This window comes from Triticum dicoccoides, chromosome 5A (genome assembly GCF_002162155.2).
Source record: "Triticum dicoccoides isolate Atlit2015 ecotype Zavitan chromosome 5A, WEW_v2.0, whole genome shotgun sequence".
In the NCBI taxonomy this organism is placed as follows: domain Eukaryota; kingdom Viridiplantae; phylum Streptophyta; class Magnoliopsida; order Poales; family Poaceae; genus Triticum; species Triticum dicoccoides.
The window spans coordinates 424,700,394-424,717,943 of record NC_041388.1 but is presented as its reverse complement, the minus strand read 5'-3'; the positions used below and the strand labels follow the sequence as shown (position 1 = coordinate 424,717,943).

General features: G+C 50.5%; 3 protein-coding genes across 12 annotated transcripts; 2 read left to right on the top strand and 1 right to left on the bottom strand.

Annotated features, from left to right (window-relative positions):
- The first annotated feature begins 6,111 nt into the window (after positions 1-6,111).
- Positions 6,112-8,647, top strand: LOC119302035 (IRK-interacting protein-like). Of its 2 annotated transcripts, XM_037579048.1 has the most exons (3): positions 6,112-6,669; positions 6,743-6,778; positions 6,919-8,647. In XM_037579048.1, the coding sequence occupies exons 1-3, from the start codon at positions 6,388-6,390 to the stop codon at positions 8,512-8,514; spliced, it is 1,914 nt and encodes a 637-aa protein (XP_037434945.1). In that variant the 5' UTR covers positions 6,112-6,387; the 3' UTR covers positions 8,515-8,647. The 2 variants fall into 2 exon arrangements, with proteins under 2 accessions (XP_037434945.1, XP_037434946.1); XM_037579049.1 differs by lacking the exon at positions 6,743-6,778.
- Positions 8,648-9,199: 552 nt separating this feature from the next.
- On the top strand, positions 9,200-12,328 carry LOC119302034. Of its 9 annotated transcripts, XM_037579047.1 has the most exons (8): positions 9,200-9,730; positions 10,117-10,193; positions 10,262-10,324; positions 10,827-10,932; positions 11,038-11,222; positions 11,327-11,392; positions 11,482-11,563; positions 11,659-12,328. In XM_037579047.1, exons 4-8 carry the CDS (start codon positions 10,877-10,879, stop codon positions 11,666-11,668), a joined length of 399 nt encoding a protein of 132 aa, XP_037434944.1. In that variant the 5' UTR covers positions 9,200-9,730; positions 10,117-10,193; positions 10,262-10,324; positions 10,827-10,876; the 3' UTR covers positions 11,669-12,328. The 9 variants fall into 9 exon arrangements, 3 of the variants coding, with proteins under 3 accessions (XP_037434944.1, XP_037434943.1, XP_037434942.1); XM_037579046.1 differs by having other exon boundaries at positions 10,117-10,324; XR_005147309.1 differs by having other exon boundaries at positions 10,117-10,324; positions 10,729-11,222; positions 11,313-11,392.
- A 544-nt stretch (positions 12,329-12,872) lies between these two features.
- On the bottom strand, positions 12,873-16,415 carry LOC119302033. Its single transcript, XM_037579044.1, has 4 exons — positions 15,716-16,415; positions 14,088-14,371; positions 13,722-13,949; positions 12,873-13,614 (listed from the first exon to the last, which is right to left on the bottom strand). The coding sequence occupies exons 1-4, from the start codon at positions 16,122-16,124 to the stop codon at positions 13,162-13,164; spliced, it is 1,374 nt and encodes a 457-aa protein (XP_037434941.1). The 5' UTR covers positions 16,125-16,415; the 3' UTR covers positions 12,873-13,161.
- Between the last annotated feature and the right edge of the window lie 1,135 nt (positions 16,416-17,550).

Here is a 17,550-nt window from a genome sequence, read left to right as displayed (position 1 = left end):
GTGAATCAACATGTGATTTGATGGTTAGGACAATGGTATCCCAACCCACAAGAGTTCAAGTCCTTGACATGGGTGCTCGCATTTTCATGGATTTATTTTAGTCCTTTCGGCGATGTGTGTTTAGTGGGAGAAGACGTTTCCGTCGACTACAGAGGTGTTTGTGGCGACTTCGCCAATCTCAAGAGGATGTGCTAGCTCCTTCTCTCGAAGATGCTCATAGGGGTGAGTGTATATGCGTATGTATGAGCATGTGCATCTGTACCATGGTAAAATAAACTTGAACAGTGGCAGGGCTTGGTGTCAAAAATAATGGGCTAGGCCCATATACCATTTCCGAAATCTCAAAATGGCTCATGAATAAATGGCAAGAGTTGGTTCTAAAATTTAGTCCCACCCAAAATTTAGAAAGCGTTTTGTGTCGTCCACCATCACGGATCGTCTTCCTTCCAAGTCAGGCGGTGCTACTCGTCGTTGTCTCCAACACCGTCTGCATCAAGTCGTCACCATCATTATACCAGCAGCAATGGAGCATTTAGAAATGAACAGTGTGCATGCCGTATGATCCAATCTCTTACTATGGTTGAAAAATATATATAGTCTTTTGCTTCGCCCCTCTTCCCCTCCCATCCCCCACATCTTGACTAGCTCCGCCAGTGCACTTGAAATAACTCCTGCCTGAAATAAGAACAAAAAGAACATTTAGATGCGGCTGTTTGGATTGTTACTATTTTTGCCATATATTGCCATATTATTTTTGCCACACTTGTTTTACTTGTGTTGCTTAAATTGTTAGCCACATTTTAACTTGTATAAAGGAATCTTACCATAATTTTTGTGTCTATAACATTTGGGGTTCACTGTCATAAAAATATTCTTGCCTTAGGTGTGGTTAAAACCAAACACCCACCTAACTTGGTCAAATTTGTCTAAGGTGAGGTATGGCAAAGTGTGGCAAGGAACCAAACACCCCTTATTCTCGGAGTAAAATAAATCATGTATGTATGATTTTTATGTGAAAAGGACTCATATCTATTATAAAGGTTCATCTGTTGGAGATATGCCCTAGAGGCAATCATGTATGATGATATTTTCTATGTATTTATGAATAAAGATAGTCCTTGGACATTACTCCCTCCGGTCCTTTTTAGTTCGCATATAAGATTTGTTTTAAGTCAAACCTCGTAAAGTTTGACCAACTTTACAGAAAAAAATACCAACATTCACAATGTGAAATCAATACCAATAGATGTGTCATGACATAAAGTTTGATACTATATAACTTTAGCATGGTAGATGCTGATATTTTTTCTTATAAATATGATCAAACTTTATGAAGTTTGACTTCAGACAATTCTTATATGCAGAGTAAAAAGGACTGGAGGGAGTATCAATGATGTGTATCAGCAAGTATGTGACTTGTTTTGTGAGACTATGCATTGTATGATGAACGTCCTAAAAGGTCCCTAGTCGAAAGGGTTGTGTGAACGCGCAGCCGACTAGACTAGCATATGACACGGTCGATGGCTTGGTCTCACTAGCCATGGGGCATTGGATGCTAACCAGATAATATGGACTCGGAAGGATCTGGTCGGATTTGACGTAGTCAGATCCGAGTTGAGATAAGGTCCGAGTGGACAGACCCAACTATGAGACGCATCGATATGTCATCTGTAAGTCTCTAGTACAACATACGTTTTATGTCCTAAGACCTGAGCTGGCGCATGTACTGGGGATGGTGACAGACTTGCTTTGGGCCAACCAAATGCTACTCCGTGACTGGGTAGTTACAAAGGTAGGTTTCGGACTTGTCCAGACCCATGCCGCGAGACATGGTTGAGCAAGATGGGATTTGCCCCTCCGATCATGAGAGATATACTCTGGGCCCCTCATGTGATCCGACCAAGTTAAGCATGGCCATGCGATTAGGATTATGAGATAATCCAGTTTGTGGTCGACATCACCTGAACAAGAAAGAGGTTGGGCTAGCACAAGGATGACAGACTCGCCTTGAGCCCGACAATTATTGTGTGGCAAAGGGAACAGATGTGTGATGTACGGGTTCGCCTAACCAGCTTCATCGGACACTTGGAGTCGGCACGCTTTGCTAGAGGCCACTACCGTCCAGGTGAGTCGAATGTCATATGACTCGCGACCAAGTGAACGAGAACCTAAGGGGTCGCACGCTTAAGGGAAGGAACCTGTGAGGCCCGGTTCGACTCGACGAGTCAGAAGCGATCCTACTCGGACTCGGATCCAGGCCGAACAGATTTTGTGCTTTAGGGTCCGTGCGAGGACCAAGTGTTGAGCCTGCGACGGACGCCTATATAAAGTGGGGGTGCGGCACACTCATGCGGTTGATCGCTTCGGCGCTATTACTAGGGTTTGCATGTGTTGTGGATAGACACCTCCACTCGTCGCCGGTTGTGTGATTGGATCTAACAGTCTGTCGCACGACGTTCCTCCTGCATGCGCGGATACCATTAGAGGCGGTGCACTTGCACCGCTCCGGCGAACCTGTATGTTGGAACCAACGACCGGCTGTTCGAGGGAGATCAGACGAGGAGGAGACGAGCCACGCGGACGCGCTGCCCCAACTCTTCTTCGCTCACGACACTGCGCGTCTAGTGGTAACGATCTGTGATCCATCTCCCGTAGCATGTTCTTGGTTGTTCTGCGCGTAGGAAAATTTTAATTTGCAGTCAACGCATCCTACCGTAGAACCCAACAGTGGTAACGATCTGTGATCCATCTCCTGTAGCATGTTTTTGGTTGTTCTACGCGTACGAAAATTTTAATTTATAGTCAACGCACCCTACCATGGAACCCAACATCATCAAAAGTAAAAATACACATCAAACAAAATAAAAAATACATCAAGATCTTTGGACCGTCAAACTACAGTTGTCACCGCCAGAACAAGCCGCCGACGCGCTGATGCCCCCACACTCATATCATAGCCAATCTAACCCTGATAACAGCTAGGAGGTCTTCATGCACGTGCCTCTAAGGACCAACGCTCTAGAGACAGAGTAGTCGCCATTGAATCCTTGAGTCGATCCGAAGAACCTGACACCAAATATCGCTATCGCTTATGCACGATGAGAAACATTAACCTTGCCATCCCAAGGAGATCGCATGAATCTACACCAGAGCTCTGTCTTTTCCGTCCTGATGGACAACTTGAGGAGGATCGGAGCATGGAAGACCGACTCAAAGAAGAAGCGTCACCATCCTTCCAAGCACTACCCCTGCAAGGACTAAGACCCCTAAATTATCTACTAGCTAGAGACGAGGCACCAGGATTCCCCTCGCCACCACCAGTAGCTGGAGTGGGTGCCGAAGGACAGGCGAATCCACAGGCTCGGTAGTGAGAGATCGATGGGAGGAAGGCTTTGCCCTAATCGCCTTGCGAGATGGGAATGAAAGACGTTACAACTGTCAGCTGGTTAGAAAAAAAAATACAATTGTCCCCATAAATCATATATGTATTTTAGGAGATTGAATATATTTTTGCCCTCCATGGACCGGACCACCGACTAGTATAGAACCCATTTCATATCGCACCAAAACCTATTCCAAACTATATCATCTCATTACACCTAACCAATACATGCTCAATGAGGCTTCTTCGCATAGTCCGACTCTATTTGATTTCACGAAATACAAAGGAGACGGGTTGAAGCCACCTCTGGGTGCCTTCCGGTGCCAGCGAGGTGGGGTTGAGGGACCCTGGTTTGGGGATCGGTTGTGGAGTTTCTGACCGTCGAGGACGCACCACCAACGTGTAATGAATTATTTCCGCCATGTGCTTGTTCGGGAGATGTCAATTGGCATCGGCGAGGACGTATGGTGTTTCGGTAATGACTAGATATGAGGCCCCACTTTTTTACGCTTCATCTTGGTTGTCTACGATAGCATCATTCATCAGAGTGGGCAATGACAATTTAGTAACTTGGTCTTCTGGCTTATTTTTCCGTTTGGCGAAGCATATGGCTAGCTTTGGTTTCGTCCGGAATCTAGTGAGGTTAGACATCCTTGGTTGTGTCTAGAAGGATTGGGGGCGATTGTCCAACCCTCTTTGTTGACTTCTTCCTCGGGATTGCGATATGATCCTCCATTCATTGTCCTTAACTTTTCTGGCTCTGACCGATGGCTTCTTGGTTGGTACGTCAACAACGTTACCTTGGCTTCCGAGAGTGTTCTGGAGATCCATAGACGACATAAAGATTTGCTCATGGCATGCCGCCAGCGAGTCTCAGAGGAGAACAACATCAACATATTTAAGGATTTGTGAGTTATTGTCTATTTTCGAAAGGATACCGACACTTTCAGCGACTCCTAGTTTGATTTTTTTATATTTTTATAGAAAAAACAACATTCATACGACATATATAAACCATGTCACTGATTCTCTAGATCCAAATTCAACCCACGACTAAAAAGGACGAATTCATCTATGGATAGAGTCATCAGGCATGAATTATCATTTCTACACGTGAATTTATAAATCAAATTTGAATCTGCACTTTTTTTCAATATCATATCCCTCTCTTTGTTTACAATTCAACCAGCATTACATCTCTTAATAAGAGAGGGATGAGCTTGCTAGGAAGCTCAACAAAAAAACTATTACAAGACCCTTAACCAAATTTGCTAATTCATGAGCAACATAACTAGCCTCTCTGATAGTGCACAAATGAGGTATAAAGGAAGCTGCACGTGGTATGATAGCAATCATCAAAGATTGTAGCCGTTGGACCTGCAGGTCGTCCTCCTTCATTCATTGTACTCATAACCTCAAGATTATCTGAATTGACAATAAGTTTGTTGCAACCGATTGACTCAGTAGATGTGTATTATCTCTGCCCTATAAAACTGATTTGAGCTTTCAACAATTTCTAATCCAAATGATAACGCCCACACATGTGGCATGTTTGTACTTCACCCACACGCGTTGATTCACGTTGATTCTGTTTTGCGCGAATCCTAAAGGAATCTGTTAGAATTTCAATAACACGTGGGCATCATCGTGTGTGTGGGCGTTGGAGAGTTCGCCCACATGACCCGCAACACGCGGTTGCCTGCTGCACTATGTGGGCGAACCAGTTTCTGCCCACACAGTCACCACCTAGTCCACACGCGTGTGGGCGAACTGCTTTTCGCCCACACGATGCTCATACGTTGTTAGATGGCAACTGCAGTTGTGCGTACGTGGCAACTAGGTAAATACACATGGCAACTATGATTCATTGCTAGGTGGCAATTGCAGTTGCACGTACCTGACAACCAGATAAACACACATGACAACTGTGATTAAACATACATGGCAACTATGATTGGACCACACATGGCAACTATGATTGGACCACACATGGCAACTATCCCCCGGATAACTAAAGTGTCAACCCGCGGATAACTATAGTTAACCAAAACAGAGGGAGTTGCCATGCTTTTACAACTAGATTTGCTATCACGATAACTAAAGTTGCCATCCCATGGGATAACTAAACTGTCTTCCCGCGGGTAACTAACGTAGGTGTGTCAGGATGTGTGGGCAGATTTCCTTCACGCCACATGCGCGGGATGAGGATGAGTTGTAGTTGTTGAGTGTGTGACACGAAGCAGTTGCGCCCACACGTGTGAGCAATTCTTATATTCGCTCACACATACAGGATATAGCCCGTGTAGGTTGTCTTCTGATTATGCCAAACAGGACGTATAAACGCATGTCTAAGATGCCACACGTGTGGTGAATATCGGGATCCATTTCTAAACATGTTTTTCAACGGTTTGGTGCGGTACCCTTGAGGACATCTACTAGTGTATTCCATATGCCTCGGAAATCCCAGCATTTCCCAAGCCCGTGCCAATTCATCATCTACTAGTATAAAATGTCTGCAAAAGTGCAAAGGGCCCTTAATTCTTGGTTTGGATTGGAAGGGACGAATCGGCTGCCGCTGCTCCAAGCAGCAAGCAAAGTAAATTAGCAGCAGTACTGCTCACCCGTTTAATACTTGCACCGCCAATCAAAAGCGACAAGCGAAAAGCCCAAAAGAGGCTGCCAACCGGCCTCTTCAAAATGCGCAGTTCCCTCCCCCTCCCCCTCCCACGTCCACCTCCACCACCTCACTCTCACTCGCTCGCTCGCGTCCGCCGCACCAACCAGTCCCTCTCTCCCCACGAATTCCACTGTTCCCTTCCCCTCGCCTCCATTCCATTCCTCCTCCCCACCCGTGCCTGCCCCCGAATCCCAAGAAGACCACTTCCAGCCCAGCACCGCAGCGCCCGTCCAGCAGCACCACTGCATCAGCACAGCCTTGGAGCGGCCGGCCGAGGGCGCAGCCTTTGACCCGCCACTGTTCATCAGTCTCACAGTGGTGTGGCGCCATGGCCATGGCGGCCGCCGAGGGCTTCGACCATGCGGCGCCGTCAGGGGTCCCGCTCCCGGCCACCCGGCAGGAGGTCCAGGCCGCCGTCGCCAAGGCCGTCGAGCTGCGCGCGCTCCACGCCGCCCTCCGCCGGCGCGCCGCCGCACCCAATGCCGGTGCCCGCTCCAGCGCCAGCCGCAGCCCGGCCACCATCCGCCTCCCGCCGGTGGTCGCGTCCCCCGCGCGCTCCCGGACAGCGGCCACCGCCGCCGCAGACGAGGACTACCCCGTGTTTACTCCGGTGAGCGCCGCAAGCCTGCTTGTACCACATGTTAAATTCAGAGTCTCTCATGGTTGCCATCGGTGCCCACCAGGCTATGATCGCCGGTGATGTGATGCTTGCCAACTTGGTAGGATCCACGGTGCCTGCTCTGCTCACCGAATCTGTAAATCATCGTTCGCATCATTGCGGACGGACCTGTACGATTCTAATCCACCCTATGAGAAGGATTGCATTTCTGACTTGCTTGCTCAACTGAACATGGTGCAGACTTACGACGAGGAGCCCATGGCGATGGCCGCTGGACTCAACGACATCTGCCATGACAACCGGAGCCGGTCAGAGAACTGGGGCGGCATCACCTTGGACCGCGGCGGCGTCGGCGACGACGAGGCCGCCTACTCCGACTACGACGACTGCATCAACGGCTTCTCCTCCTGCAACAGCGACTTCCACTACGCCCCTTCGTCCAGCGAGAATCACCTCCGGAGCAGAGGCGTGAACCGGATCCATCCGGCCTTTCTGCAGTCCGCGCCGCTGGCCGGCCGTTTCCCGGCCTCGGCCGGGAGGGCGACCTGCGCGGGAGAGTTCAAGATGCCGCCGTCGTGCGGCGGCGCGTTCCGGCCCGCGACGATTGGCAGGGACCACGGTCTGAACGACGCGGAAGCTCTGGGGTTCCTCGGCAGCAGCAGCCGAGTGCCATTTTCATCCAGCCACCAGCCCCCGCCGTCGGCGCACTCCCGGGCGAAGCAAAGAGGGTCGCAGATCCTTTCTTGGCTCTTCGCCAAGGGAAAGAAGAAGCCGAAGCTGGAGACGCCGCCGCCGACCACCGCCGTCATCGAGCGCGGGAACATGTCGCAGCTCCTCAAGGAGTGGGGGCTGCTGTCGCTGGACTCCCTTAGGAAGGAGCTCGCGGAGGCCAACGCGCACCGGGACGCCGCGCAGGAGGACGCCGCCGAGATGAGGTCGTCGCTGGGGGAGCTGACCACCAAGATGATGAGCCTGGAAGCCTATTGCTTGGAGCTCAAGAAGGCCCTGCGGCAAGCGACGGACCACAGCGGCGGCGCCGACACGCAGTCCCACTCGCGGCGGTCGTCGTCGAGGTCGATCGGGGCGAGCCGAGAGCTGCCGGGCAACGGCATGCCGGTGAGCCACGAGGCCATGGTGGAAGGCTTCCTGCAGATCGCCTCCGAGGCGCGCCTCTCCGTGAAGCAGCTCTGCAAGGCGCTGATCCAGCAGGTGGAGGAGCCGGACAACGGGCTGTCGGACAAGCTGAACCTGCTGCTCCGGCCGCACCAGCTCGCCATCATCGCCGGCCGGCACTGCTCCAAGGCGGTGCTGTACCACCTGGAGGCGGTCATGAACCAGACGCTGTACCAGGACTTCGAGAACCCGAGCTTCCAGCGGAACGGCGCGGCGAGGCACCTGGACCCGGGGCAGGGCCGGCGGGAGAGCTTCGCGTCCTTCGTGGCGCTGCGCAACCTGAGCTGGAGCGAGGTGCTGCGGAAGGGCACCAGGTACTACAGCGAGGACCTCAGCCGGTTCTGCGACCAGAAGATGAGCTGCGTGGTGGCCGCGCTCAGCTGGTCGTGGCCGTGGCCGGAGCAGCTGCTGCAGTGCTTCTTCGTCGCCACCAAGTGCGTCTGGCTGCTCCACCTGCTCGCCTTCTCCTTCGCGCCGCCGCTGCCCATCCTGCGGGTCGACGAGGGCCGGGCGTTCGACCAGGCGTACATGGAGGACATCCTGCCGGACCGGCGGCAGGCCCAGGACCCGTTGAGGGTGAAGGTCATGGTGATGCCGGGGTTCTTTGTCCAAGATCGAGTGCTCAAGTGCAAGGTCCTCACAACAAAACAGCAAGACCAGTAGGATAACTGTCTGTCATGTTCATTATCTACTATCTACTATCTACTATCTATCTACTATCTACTACCACTATAAAAGAAAGAGAGAGGCAGATCCAAACAATTTTATCCGTCCATCTATAATATCTGATGGCCCATATTCCTCCCGTGTTTAACACAACAAGCCACGCATTAAGCCACCAATCCCATCGATAGCTAATCTGACCCGCCGTTAAAAAAAACGCTGCCCGCACACCACCGCACGACCTCTCCCCTCCTTCCCGCACGACCCCTCTTGCCTCCTCTCCCCGCACGTCTCTTGCCCCCTCCTCGACCTCTCTCGCCCCATCCTCCTCCTCCCGTGCCGTTCGCCGCCCCGTCGTTCCTCTCGCAGCCTCGCGCCGCCGGTCGCCGCGCCCGGAGCCGCCTCCCGCGGTCGCGCCCTTCGTCGCCAGTGGCCGCGCACGTCGCCCCGGGAACCGCCCCGCCGGTCGCCGCGCCCGGAGCCGCCTCCGGCGGCCGCGCCCTTCGTCGCCAGTGGCCGCGCACGTCGCCCCGGGAACCGCCCCGCCGGCCCTTTGCCGCCTCCCGCAGGCGCGCCCGTCGCCCCGGGAGCCGCCCGCCAGGCCCTTCACCGCGGGAGCCGCCCCCGAGCCCGTCCGGCGCGCCCGAGCCGCCGCCCGAGCCGCCGCCGAGCCCGTCCATCGCGCCCGAGCCGCCGCCTGGCGCGGGCAAGGGTGCTCGCGACGCGACGAATCGTCCATGCCGGCCCCTCACCGATCTGTGCCGGCTTTTGCATCGCCATGCCGCCGTCTTCATCGACCTCTCACTGTCTCATTGCGTACTGTTATGGGCGGCCGACGAACAAACCCACCTACTGTCATATCCGTCTCAAGATTGAACGCACCTCACCCATCCTTAGTTTCACAGGTCATCCCCCAATTTGTTGTGCCACCATTCCGCTATATCCCCCGTCAAGAAAGACCTTATGTGCTACTGTGTTTTTTCAATCTCTTATCTAACATTGTCATGGGAGGCCACAGTGATGTTGTATGTACATTAAATGACCTAATTTGCCTCACGTTTTTGTGAAGGACAACAGATTTTGCTATCGCTATGTGGTTGGCTTCCAGTATGGTTCTGCTGTGCGCTCTTCAATATTGTTCATCATGAAGATGAGCACTATCTTGATATGATCAGGAATCATGCTTCGAGATGTCTTCCGGAGATGAGGAAAGACGGTATGTCCATGCTATTCACGAGCTGGCCTATTATTGTGTAAACTGCTAAATAGTGTAATTTTATTTTCCGCATTGATTCCTACTTATCTTTTTTCTTTCATTTCCATGTATGTTCACGATCAATCCAATTTCCTTTGATGATAATGGCTGCTCTATCAATCCAATTTCCTTTGATGATAATGACTTCTGATATTTGATAAAAACCATTGAGGATCAAGAGAACCTTTATATGGCTTCTGGAACTGGCCTTCTTAATTGTTTGCAAAATGCTTTTTAAATTTACCTTCAAACATGTGCAACGTTGTACGAGGCGTGGGTTATGTGAATGGCAGTCCATGCAGAATTGCATGTTTAAACAGGCATATTTTTCAAATATGTACGTGTAGGTGTGCGACGGCTCGCACGAGGCGTGTACCGCGTGCATCTGAATGTGCAGACACGAGGCGGTCGAGGGCTCAACAAGGTTCGATTTTGGTCAAGATTGTGTTCACAATCATCTTCTAATCCAATCTAATGGCCGTTGCTATGAAGACTAATGGGAGGATCATCAAAACAACAATGTAACCAAATTGGTTGCTTCAAAACTTTGTTCGGGTATGTGCTTTGACTGATTACCTTAACACCAGTAATTCTTGATTTTGGCTACCTATACAGAATGATTTAACTATGTCTTGATCAATATCTTTCAGCACACATGTAAGTTCTGTAGCAAATGGTTGTTAGCAATCTCAATTCGAGTAACAACAATATTTATGGGTAGTAAGTGCTACTGCCAATCATCATGTAAACTATCCCAACTCTATATTAGTTCTATAAAATAATCGACGTCGAAAAATGACTGTGAAACTTGCAAGTTTATGCAGTTATGTTGTTTTAAACTTTGCACTAAAAATTTCCATGCATATATTGTTATGTGTATTATTAGCAATTCTGATTGTACACTCAAATTTAGGTGCTTTTGGAGAGCTAACTGTACAATAAAATGATCTACTTTGCAGTATCATTTTTTCACAAATGAAGAAATTGGAGTAATTACGGCCTTGCCGCTCTTCATGTTGTGAGAGAACCTAATCAATAGCATGCTGACATGCATCAGGAAGCCAACGGACAGCCAGATCAGGAAGGCGTGGAGCTTGAGCTGCAGCGATGATGACAACTGGGGCGTCAGCTGCAAAAACAACAGCTCAAGTGTTCAACCAAGTGTAAGTTTGCAGTAAGTCAATAGTTACAGTTCTACAATGACACAGTCAGACTTGCATCGAAAGTTAGATAGGAACATGGAAAGAATCTCTGAAACTTATTTACAGGAGAGGGAAAACTTCACACCTATTTGATCTTCAGTGGTTGAACGCTCTTGTAGCTTTGGTTGAGATCCTAAAGCTATATGAAGCACCATGGATTGAGTTTGCAAGCAAAAGGATCACACAACCTGACAGTACTGGTAGCAGTCTTTTTCTTCCAAACTGTAGCATTGATGCCTATCAATTTGCAGGTAAGTTGCACGTGTGTGACCGAGAGGTCAACCAACAAGTTGTTGATCTCTTATTCTTGGAAACTTGATCCTTGTATAACTGTCTATTAGTTAATTTTGATCAGGACCCAAATTCTTGATTGAACTTTTGGTCTGTTTAAAATACCAATATACAATATTCAGGTCCAAAGGTAAGTAGCAACCTATTTGAGCAACTTGGAAACACATCCGAATCTGGAGTAGTAGAAATTCCTAAGTGTATTGGGACATTGACATGCAGGTACTGAGTTGTGTGCTGTTTTTCAACTCAATGCTGCTCCTAATGGTTTTGTGACTGTTGAAAGGCAGTATACACCTCATAGGTAAACGACATTCTCTCTATATAATATAAGGTGTACTTATTGTCATATAGGTTACTTATTCTTTTTCTTTTCCTGATTTTGTGCATGTTATGCAGCCAGCTTTAGCAGTTCTGTTGGGCTAACAAAGGAAAGAGCAGCGCTACATAATGATACAAAGAGGACACTAAAGGAGGTTTTGCAAGTGCTTTCGATTTAATTATGCATCTTCTTGAATCCAAGTGCTAGAACATTTGTCTTTACCTGGAGGTATGGTTTGCTTCCAGCAGCAGTTTTTTAATGCATTGTTCAAGTGTCATGAACCTTGAACTAAATATTTTATTGATTATACTGTCATCTATTTTGAGCTGTGATCATGCCTTCTACTTCTATTTTACCTCCTATATTTTCATCATTGAGGTGTACTGAGTATTAATGAAGAATCTGTCTTCGGCTGAAAGTCATAAACTATCCTTTTGTTGTTACTTATTTATCGGTGTTTTTGTCTCCACGAATGATATTATCATGTCTTTGCAATTGTAGCCTTGATGCACTCTATCGATCTCAGTGGATGAGCATACACATGTTTCCAAGTGTCCATTCTATGAGATTTCATTGTTTGTCATCTACCCTGGGGGTGGACCGTAGGCATCATTGTGTTCCGGATCAGATATGTGAATGAATTATGATTTTTTATTTGTAAGATGGATATTTGTGCTTAAGTACTAATCATATAGATATATTCTTGCCTTCTGTACATGGAAAGGAAACTAGAACTTTAAGGTTCCTTGAGAATTTTCCTTGTATCATCTTCGCCTATTTTTCCTTTTCTTTTTGGTAATAAACGACTCTGTATGTATGTGGACATGAGGAGTGAGAGCAAGGTTGTATGTGAATGAACCAAGAACCCATGTACAAGCTCCAAGGTAAGATGGGAGAGCAACCTTGTACATGTCTTCTTTATTTGGTAAAAACGCATTATATGTATTTCAATTTGAGTGACTAATTGAGCATGCATAATTTAATTCATTATATATCACCTAATTTGACTTACACAGTTCATTTGAAAGGAAATGTGACTAGACAAAACATCCTACTTTATTACATCATCTTAAACCGAAGAATGGCTCGGCATGATTCCACGAGCAAAGATTTTCTTTCCGCAAAGACGTGCATTGCACGTGCACGCTTACTAGTGTGTAACTATGTTTAACATGTTCATTGTATGGCTAGCTAGTGTGGTGTGAGGGGAACTTAAATGTCAGAATGCTGATCCATCATGTGTTTGTCAGTAAATTCAGAGTAGGCAATTGAGCACCCGAGCACAAGGAAATGAGTAATATATGTTCCTCCGTTGTTTATGCCATGCTGAACAAAAACTATGTATGTATCACAACATGATGTTCAGATGCTATGAAACTCAGCAATCTCCCCTGATTACTTCAGAAACCTACAATGGTTCCGAAATCTGAACACTACTTCTCTAGGACAAACTAAGCAGCGCTGCCTAGAGAACTGGAGAATCAGGAAAGCTGAGAGAGATCCCCATCGTGTTTGTATCCACTTGATGCTTCATTTTGAGTCAATAAAATCCACCCTTTATCGAAAAAGGAAAGCTGAGATCACACCCAGTTGCTGACCGGAGAATCATCGAGCCGGAACGACGAATCCAACACAAAGTCTTGCTCAGCATCTACTCTATGTTCAGGGCTCTCGATGATGCTTAGGGGTACCTGAGGAGGCAGTGACAGCGGGAACGGCATTTTGGGAGAAAGAACGACGCTCTGCGCCGCGACACCGACGGGCTTCTCCCACATGAGCAGGTGTAGCTGGATGGGCTGCAGCGCGAGGCGGTGCAAGGAGAGCTTCTGGCTGAGGGAGATGGTGTCGAAGCAACGGACTGCGCCTGAACTGGAGATCATCCAGGGGAGGACCTTCTCGTTGGACACCCTTGATATGATCAGTAGTTTGGACGCCACTTTCGCCCGGTTGAATAGGTCGCGCAGCCCTGACCGCGTCGATGGCGCCTCGCTGTCCTCGTCGTCGTCGACCACCGATGATATGTAGATGAAACCCTGGATGAAAGAAAACAAAAGTTGCACGGTAGGTTAGATGGACATTTCTGAAAGCTGGAGTAGTGACTGGTTTTCTGTATTGTGTACAGTGGCAACTGAAAATGAACCTCTTCGGTGCGGCTCACGGCGAATCCTAGCCTGGTGTCACCTTCCTGAAGCTGTATCTCCAGCGGCATTTCTCCTGCCGTGGAGCTGTACCAAAGCCGGGCCGCCTTCACCACACCGATGTCCACCCCATGGTAATCCTCGAAACCGTAGAGCGTCGCGTTCACGAGGTTCGACATGTCGGACAACGACCCGGAGTTGACAGTGGCAGACGCCGTCTCCCCAGATATCTGAACATTTGAGTGTGTGAGGATGAAATCACTATCCGATCAAACTGAACCTTCACTAGCTATTGTCAGGTGCAAACCAACTGAATGTTGAAAGTTTGTTTTAGTAGTACGAAAATTCTGAAGTTAAGACGTATGCACCTTGGTGAGAAGAGCTTCGCTCTGCAGATTCATGAACTCGATGGGGATCCCTGAGTCCTGCGACGAGTAGAGCCATGTGTTGGCACGGGCCAACGTGTCCTCGAAGGACTCGTACCGGCACGCGTTGAGGTCCAGGGCCTTGGGGAGGACGAGCATCGAGAGGAAGCAGCTGGAGTTGGGCGTGCGTAGCGAGTCGCGCATCTTCTTGTCCCAGGGGTACGTGACGTACCCGTCCTGGAGCTGCGCCCGGCTCAGCGCCGATGCCACTCTTGTACCTCTTGTGCCTTTTGTCAAGGGAGAAGACAAGTATTTTTACATATAAATAAAGGTCATCACAATAATACTCCTACATTTTTATACTCTGTGCAAAATGTCAATTACGAATGGAAGCATGAACCAAAAGGTATCCAGAAGCAATGCCAACGAATTCCCCAAAATAAGGGATGATTTCGCCGTAAAATGAACAGCTAGAAATTGCAAGAACAATTGGAGAATTAGTAAACAACAACGTATAAATAGACTTTTTGTTTGCGGAACTTCTAGATTGATGTTAAGCCATCCATGATCAGACCAGGCAGGTAAGACAATCATGGAGCAGCACTTCACCAACAGCGAAGGACAGAAATTAACTTGCAATACTTGCCAGGAAGCCACAAACGATGGCTGTTCACAAGGACCACCACGTCGTCAAGAGTCGACCATGACGCATTCCCCCGGCGGCGACAAGAAAACGAGTGAAACGCACGAGGTAGGGACGTACTATGGGAGGAATTGACCACCACCTACACAGATGGCCAATTTCCTTGACACGTTTCAGCGATGCATTCCCGTTTTCCCAACTTTACTACTCCCTCCGTTCCAAAATATAGCGCGCCCACGCTTTTCGAGGTTCAACTTTGACCATAAATTTAACCCACGAGACCGACTGCGGCGGGATCAAAAATTATATAATTAAAAACTTTTTTTGAATACGAATTCATTGGTATAATTTTTTCGCCCGCCACAGTCGGTCTTGTTGATTAAATTAATGGTCAAAGTTGAAGCACGGAAACCGAGGACGCGCTATATTTTGGAACGGAGGGAGTATCTTCTTAGTCCACTTTGCTGCCTTTTGTTTTCTGTTTATGTAGCTATCATAACTTCTAGTTAGTGACAACTACATGCACATTGGTTTTATATCATAACACTGTGGAAGAATGGACGTGAATATGAAATGAAGAAATTTGCCTCGCAACAATGCTGCTGAAAGATCAGCCGATCGGAATATTCCCCATCTAGTCTGAACCTCAGACTTGACAGCAAGCTTGTCTTTTCGCAACTGGCGTGGAGTAGAACACATAGGCAATGCGTGCGTGCTGAAATGAAAGCCAGCCCACATCGAATCTATCTGGCTGATACTCCTCCATGTTTTCTAAAGATTTTTACTAGTGTTCATACTGAAATTGAAATGTCCCATATCATCACACGCAGACGTTTCAGGCACCGAGAATTGACAGCAAAATTATCCAGTTCATAATTCAGTAGCAGATATCACTGTCAAATCTCGCAATTTCAGTCCATGAAATTCAGGGGTGGCTCTTGGGGATCAGGAAGAGTCGGCTGTATGATTGATCGAGTTGAGTATGTACCTTGGAGGACGAGGCACTCGCTCTCGAGGCGATCGCCGAAGCCGAGCACGTAGTTGGGGTCGTGGAGGGAGCGGAGCACGTACTGCTTGCGGGCGCTGGCGCCGCCGGGGTGCGGCAGGATGCAGGCCTGCAGGTCCTTGCCGCCGCGGACGCGCACCTCCACGGAGGTGTCGCCGCGCTTGAACGCCTTGTGCAGGGCCTTGTGGAGCCCCGCGCGGCCGCCCTTGAAGGGCGCGTCCAGGGACGCCGCGCCGGAGCCCAGCCCGACCCGGACCGACTCCACCACGTCGCCCTCCTGCACCACGGCGCCGCCGCCGCCCCACTCCTCCGCCTTGGAGCTCCCCGCCACGCACTCCAGCACCACCACCACCGCCGCCTCCCGCTTCCTCCGTCCCTCCTCCTGCTCCATGGCCCGCTGGTTCCCCAGAAGCGGTGACCACGCGCGCGCTGCCCGCTTTGGGCCGGCGCCGGCGGCCAAGTGGTGCGGGCGGCAGGGGAGCAGTCAGTCACGTGCCGCCCGTGTGGCGCGCGGGGGTCTTCCACAAGGAGAGGGGGACGGGCAGGGGCTCGGCTCGATCTCCTCCGGCTCGCGCTCGTATCCCTTCCCTTGGCCCAGGACGACGCCGGAGAGCGGCCGGCGCGCTCCTCACCAGTATTTTTTTTTCTCCCTCCCCGTGCGCGTGCGTGTGCCGAGCGGAGCCGGCAGTGTGTACGTCCGTACCGGCGCGGCGAGAGAGGGTTCCCTTTTAACGAGAGGGGGACACGGGTGGGGTGACGGGGCGCGGTGGGCGAAGCCGACCAATCGCGTCGCATCGGGTGCGCGCCCCCTCCCTCGCGCTGCCGCGTCACTGCGGAGCGGGCCCCGGGCGGCAGGTGGCGCGTGGACCGGAGTGGCCGCCTCGTTGGGTTAGCGGTCGCCCGACGGGTTTGGGTTCTGGAGTCGTGTCAACCTCTCCTCTCTGGGAGTAAATTGCACAGAAGTACCACAATTGGGGCATTGGAAGCAGATTGGTACCAAGTTTGGTAATTTTTACATGTCAATACCAAGTCTGGGGCTATCCGTTACAAAAAGGTCTAAATCGCGTATAAACGCGTATTGACAGTGTATCTGACCAGCGGGGCCCACCTGTCGGGTGCCGACGTGGCATGTTTTTTTTTGCAAAAAGCCCCCTTTTTCACCGGCGCTACTATTCATCGTCTCCACACGCGGCGGCGCCGATCTAAATCGAGGGGAGGAGCCCCTCGAGCCCGAGCTCCTCTGCCTCCTGTAACCTCCGCCCCGCCCCGGCGTCCCGCTCACCGTGCCTGCTTGCAGCCGACGCAGGGGAGGCAGCCGGACTTGGCGCAACTCCGGCGACAGGGAGCGACGAAGGGTGCAGGAACCGACGGATCTATATGGCGACTCGTGCGGCGGAGGGCGGGAGGGATGGTGCTGGTCCTGTGTTCATACGGCAGAGAGGGAGGAAACAGGGAGGTGGCGAGGGGACCTAGTCGCCAGCGATGGCTGCTCCGGCGAGGTGCATGGGGCGGGGTCGACAAGACCCCCGGGCGGAGAAGGCTGGGAGGAGGAGCCTGGGCACGAGGAGACGACGCCGCGCTGGTGAGCGAGCTGGGGAGCTCGGGAGGAGGCGCGAGGGATCCTCGTGGCTGCTGCTCGCCGGCGATGGCTGGGGGCGGGGTCGATGAGACCCTCGGGCGGAGGCGGCTGGGAGGAGGATCCCAGGCATGAGGAGGCGGCGGCGCGCTGGTGAGCTCGGGAGGAGGCGCGAGGGGACCTTGTGGCTGCTGCTGCTCGCCGACGACGGCTGGAGCGACCGGTCTCCTCCCCTGCTTCT